This window comes from Rissa tridactyla, chromosome 5 (assembly GCF_028500815.1).
Source record: "Rissa tridactyla isolate bRisTri1 chromosome 5, bRisTri1.patW.cur.20221130, whole genome shotgun sequence".
NCBI lineage: Eukaryota > Metazoa > Chordata > Aves > Charadriiformes > Laridae > Rissa > Rissa tridactyla.
Genome location: NC_071470.1, coordinates 33,907,073 through 33,913,072, shown reverse-complemented (window position 1 = coordinate 33,913,072; position 6,000 = coordinate 33,907,073). Strand labels below are relative to the sequence as shown.

General features: G+C 43.0%; 1 protein-coding gene across 1 annotated transcript in view; it reads left to right on the top strand.

Moving 5' to 3' along the window:
- The first annotated feature begins 206 nt into the window (after positions 1-206).
- Positions 207-6,000, top strand: part of UVSSA (UV stimulated scaffold protein A) — a 60,396-nt gene continuing 54,602 nt past the window's right edge. The window contains exons 1-3 of the mRNA XM_054203051.1: positions 207-481; positions 773-1,103; positions 5,490-5,610. Of these exons, the coding sequence (XP_054059026.1) occupies positions 384-481; positions 773-1,103; positions 5,490-5,610 (550 nt within the window). The 5' untranslated portion in view covers positions 207-383. The remainder of the gene's footprint in view (positions 482-772; positions 1,104-5,489; positions 5,611-6,000) is intronic.

Sequence of the window (6,000 nt, the reverse complement as noted above, 5' to 3'; positions counted from 1 at the left end):
TTAAGGCCTTCCCCGCCTACCTCTATTCGCGCTTCCGGCTGGCGTGACGTCACGCGGGCGTTACTGCGTGGAAGCCGGTGGGGGGGGGGGGGTATCGCTGGCGTAAAGCGACGGCGGGGCGGTGGTAGGCGCCGGCGGAGGGGGGTGAGGAAGGTACCACCCGCCGCGGGGCGGGGGTGGGTGAGGAAGGTACCACCCGCCGCGGGGCGGGGGTGGGTGTAGCAGCCCCCGAGGGGCGGGGTTTCCCCTGGGGGGCGTGCAATGGCGCCGCGGAGGCCCGCAGCGGAGCTGGGCCAGAGCCAGGTCCTGGTGGCCTGACAGGGCTCCCCGGGCCTGAGGGGCTCCGCGGGGCGGTTGTCCTCTTCAGCTCGGTGCCGGCAGAGATGGACCAGCGCCTGGCCGAGCTGGTGGAGGAGCTCACCACCTCGGGGGAGCCGCGGCTGGAGCCCGGCAGGATGAAGGAACTGAAGAAGATCTGCAAGTACGGCCGGCCGGCGTCGCCTGGGGCGGGAGGGGACGGGACGGGAGGGAACGGGACGGAAACCGGGCCTCGCAGCGTCCCCCGGGAGCGACGCTGATCCCCGGGGCCGGCCGGCCGGCGAGGCTGTCCCCGAGGGCCGCCCCGGGGCCTGCTGTCTCAGCTGGGCGCAGCTTGCAAAAGCTACCGGTTTAAAATTTAATATAAATATTTACAAGTTGTGGTTTTTAAGTGCTAAACTTCTCTTTTAGTAACTCATCCTCCTTTTTTTTTTTTTTCTTCTCCTGTTCTCAGGTCTTCAGACGAACACATCAGCCATGCCTATCACCTGCTGATGACACGGCTTAACGAGGAGCATGCCGAGATGCGCTTCTCGGCTTTCCAAATCGTGCAGGAGTTGTTCACCCGATCCCATCAATTCCGGACGCTAGTAATTTCCAATTTCCAAGAGTTCTTGGAGCTGACAGTGGGGATAGACCACGAGCAGCCTCTTCCACCGCCCAGAGAAGTGGCACAGAAACTGAGGAAAGCAGCCATTAAGTCAGTGCAGGACTGGCATGAGAAGTATGGAGAGGCCTACAAGAAGCTTTCTCTGGGATACCGCTTCTTAAAGCAGAATAAGAAGGTACTCTGCATTTTTACTTCTGTGTGTGGTTTTAGGTGATGATCTCTAGGAGGTGTTTAAAGCAAGGAAACCAATAAATATAAAAGGAAAGGTGCTGGAAATTACATTGTCTTTAGGAGGCATCCTGTTGACCATGGTCTTTGAAAGACAAATTCAAACCTTTTTGTTCATCTTGCAGTATTGTAAAGTTTTAAAAACTCCAGGCTTGTACTGAGAGCTGAACTCAACTAGCCTTTTCTTTTAGGGTGTGAAAAGTATTGCTCACCGGTAGGTTTTCGCCCACTGATTCCTACTGAAGCACTGAAGTATAGAGTTTTCAGAACGGAAATAATGGTTGCACTTGAAACTGAGGATCATTGGCTATTAAGTCTTTCTATGCCAGTTTAAACTAGACTGATTTTTGTACTGAGCTGTCCAGTTCTAGCTTCCTTCCACTGTACAACAGAGATGTTAAGCGTAGGTGCTGCCTCCCCTCAGTTGCAGTTTTAGTGTGTCATACAAGAAGTTTTATTAAAGAGAAGTTGCTTGTATGTAAGCAGTTGCTTTTATCTCTCCCTTCTAGGCTTCAAGTCATGATGTTTTGAACATTCTTCTCCTTTAGTATCTCTTCGGAGGTGCAAATAATGAAATTTGGAACATTCACGCTAGCTACAATGCTAATATCAGGCTTTCAATAAACACATTGATTCTTTTTCCCTTTAGAAAGGCAGCTGTTCAGTGTTCCTAACAGTAGATCAAAAACCTTTGTGATACATGGTGTATTTCTGTTGTTTTGGTTCTGCACTAAGCTACTAGTGTACACTACTCGTATGTTTATTGTACTGTGTTCTTTTTCTATACAGTTCTTGGCATCTGCTCACAGAACCTTGTTGTCTTGTTTAAGAAAGAAAAGAAAAAAAACCTAAATGAAAGTGACAAGGGGAAATACAAGACAGAGACGAGGGAGCTTTAACAGATAATAATACAGTTTCACCAAATTGAACATGCAAGTACACAAAAAGTCTGCTGAAGTTTGGCTTGTCTGTCTGTGGTCCTGTGGTTTAAGCCTGGTCCCCAGATACGAAAAGTTATCACCCGGTCTTGTGTTTGGGATACTATGCTACCCAGCAAGATTGGCTGTACTGTTTTCTATAGCAGCTGAGTTTGAGTACTTCTAGAAACATTAGTACCAATAGAAACAATCTTACGTAGTTTGATAACTCTTGTACTTAAAGCGTTGAGATAAGCCAACAGACCTAACCAGCCTCTTGCTGGTTTAATACTTGAAGTGTGAGAAAGAACCAAAAGATTTGGGGAGGCATATGTACTTTCTAGTAGTAAATTACATCTGCTGCCCCCGAGGGCCACCCTGGGGCCTGCTGTCTGAGCTGGACGCAGCTTGCAAAAGCTGCTGGTTTAAAATTTAAAAATAAATTATTACGAAGTTGTGTTTTTTATGTGCTAAACCTCTTTTTAATACAGGGTTCTATTACAGGTTTGGCACAGTAGTATAGGGCAACTTGAGAGGAGTGTTAGCTCTGTGTACGGTTTGTGGTTCTTGGTTGTTTTGTTTTGTTTTGTTTTTTAATTATCACCAAAATCACCTTATATACAGTTGGTCAGAAGATGACCTCTTAGGGTGTAAACCTGGAGAGCTACCCACTGTTTTAATGTTAGTAGGTCCATAATAGTAGGTACCAAGTGTGTACCTATATAACAGTTTGACTTCAAGTGCAAATAATATTTCAGTATATCTGAAAGTAATTGTTTTCAAGCTCCTGTCTCAAAGTTTAAAAAAAGAAGAAGGGCAAGGGGGAGGGAAGATTTCAAATATTTCCAAATGTTTGCATATTTAGGCAACTGAGTCGTATTATAGTATCTTTGCATTTGAGGAAAGCATGGATGAAATTGGAGTGAACTGCAGTTATGGAGTAAACAGAATTTTGAGCAGCTCAATATAGAGTATCTTACTGCTGTACTTCAATATTTTCACAAAAGCTGCAGTAGTTGTCTAAGCCCACTACTTACACCTTTTAAATCAAGAATAATTGTCTGCACCTCATCACATCCAGTTCCAAAAAGTACAGACCAATGCAAAAAGGCTTCATATAGCCTACACCAATACAGAGGCGGAACAACAACTCTGGTTTCAGTCCATATCACCTAAATGAGGTTGGATGGGTTCTGACCAAGTTTGTGAGTTTGTGGTGACCTCAGGTAGCAAGTGAGCTGTGCCCTGAGTTATTCTGACCTTGTGAGGCTTCTGTAAGAGTGCCCTGTTTTGGACAACTCAAAGCTTTGTACGTGCTGCAGAGTTGGTTGGTGATAGATACCTAGTATGTGAGGTACGCTATTGTTATCAATGGAAAACCATGATGATTTGGCAGGTGTTGTAAGAGGGGCATCTGGACAAGTGCCAAAACATGAAACAATGCATCAGAGCAGCATGTGGCTGGCCCTTTTGGGACAAAAGGGGAAAGCATGGGCAAATGACTCCACTGTAGGTATTCTGGTACGCAGCAGAAGTTGTGATTTAGGGAACTCTAGCTATTTCTTGTTTTCTGTGCAAGTCCAGTCTGACTGCCTAGAAACAGTAGCAGTAGTTCCTGGGTTCTGTATCTTTGTTCCGTTTTTGTGGCTGATGCTGCTCTTTGGGAGGATCTGTTTCTTCTGCTACTGGGTTGAGAGCTATGTGAACTTGGTAGAAAAATAGGATTCTGAAAATCAAAAAAGCTCACCCTGATGATCCAAGTGCTGCTATAGGGTATGAAACTAACTCTTTTCCCTACCATCCCTCTGCCCACCCCCCACCTCCCATTCCCCAATAAAAAAATAGATTGGTAATTGTGCCTTTCTTCCTAAACTGATGGAGACTCTCCATGCCAGTTTATATGAAAGCTGAAGTATCCTTTTGCTCCTAAAGGCTTTTATATAAAACAATTTGTCTTTAAAGTTTTTACATAAATAATACTTGTAAAAAAAACCTTAAGGCTTATTGCACACTGTAGGGATTATTCAGCAATAGGAACATTTACTTTAGTATGTGGTTAAGCCCAAGTTCAAGCATTTGTTTTTAACTTCCGTAGTGTTTAATGGAGTTACCTACTTGCTTAATGCTGAACAAATATATAAATGTTTCAGTAAGTTTGAGATGAGACGCCAAGAAAATTCTTGATTGGGTAAAAATAAGCGAACTTCAGTTGTAGGATGTACTTGGTTTTCTTGACCCATGGCTATTAAATCCATGTACATGTTTCAGGAGAGATCTGGGAACAGATAGAAAGTGAGACTTATTTGTCCTGTGTAGAGTGATCTCAATGTTGTCTGGACCTGTGCCTCATAAGTGAGATTCAGCTTTGCTGTTTTACTCTTCTGTGGCTCCAAAGTATTGGTGTAGGATGTCAGTATCTGGGAACCGTTACTGTATGTTGACAAGCTTGATCATCTCTCAGTGGCAATAACGACAAATGTTCAGTGGGTGCTTGTAATATAGATGTAGCACCAGAGAGTCTGCGAACTTTATTAGCAGCAAAGTACAGGCTTGCTCGGCTCTCAAGATGATCTGTGTTGAAGTTAACAAAAGTTATGTGGTAGCAATCAAAAGGAAATAATGTGTTTTCCTTTTTCAAAGAGGTTTCCTTATGCAATAACATAATCAAGACTCCTTTCCTTAAAACAGAAGTGAAAAATATTTACATTTTCAAGCCCTTCTAAGAGCAAACTAAAAAAAGCCCCATTGCAAATATTTTAAGAAACGGCATTTTGAATCACTCAGATTTATGTTTCTGTTTTAGTCGTAAGAAGGTAAAGTGAGACTGCATGGTAACCTTTCCCTCAATCCCCAAATCCAACAAATGTACTTGTAAAATCCAAAATGTGGTCGTCTTAAATGAATTTGAATGTCATCTTTTCTACTTTCCTTGCTTACGAAGTTCTTCAGTAAGTGATAGGTATACTTGTGGTAATAGTGCTTACAAATTTTCCTAGATTTCCTTTACTAACAGTGGGCCTAATGTGACGTTTTCATATAATTTGAATACTTAGCCTGTGTAGTGTGTTCCTGCTCATTCCCCCTAACCCCTTGTCTCCAATGCTGTGACAGAGGTCTCCCAGTTTATTCCTGCAATTTACATGTGGAAATTTAACTGGTTTTGGTTTTCTACCTTATGATTCCTTTCTGAAAGCCGTTGATTCTCAGCAGTCCCTTATTAGTAGAAGTAAAAACTTGTTCAGAATTACTGTAGTTATTGATTCTAGGAGGAGAGGAGATAAAAGGAAGTACTGCCAAGCTTTTGGCTGATCGCTGATGTTAGAGGATTTTTCACCACAGATAAGGATCTTAGGAAGTGGATTTTCTATATATTTCTTAGAAGCAATGTTACACTTTTTTCTTCATTTCCTCCTTAGGTGGATTTTCAAGATGTGCATGCCAGAACTGTGGCTGAAAGGAAGAGGGAAGAGGAGAAGCAAAAACGATTGGAGAACATTTGCAAAGAGAAAGCCAAAAGAGCTGAAAAAGAAATGGAAGGTGAGTTGCTTCTGTTCTTTTAGTGTTGGGGTATTTTTGTTCAGTTTTAAAGCAACCTTTTTTAAGTTTATCTAAGACAAATTCTAAGAGAATAGCTATCCAAATAACAGCTGACCACAGAGGGCGGGACTAGTACATTCGACCCTCTGTCTTTCTTGCCTAAAGAATATCAGGGGAAACAAGTCCTGTGAGCTCAGGTAGTATGAAGAGATAGGGGGAGGAAAAAAAAAAAAGAGAAGTTAGCAAGTAAAGGTCTTGTCTGTAATTCAGTAAAGTATGAATGCATAACCTCAAGCAAGATCACAAGACTTTTTGAAGCTAGTGGCTTAATTTCTGTGATTAGGCACAGACTTCTCAATACCTTGTGGACTGATGACCTTAATTATATTG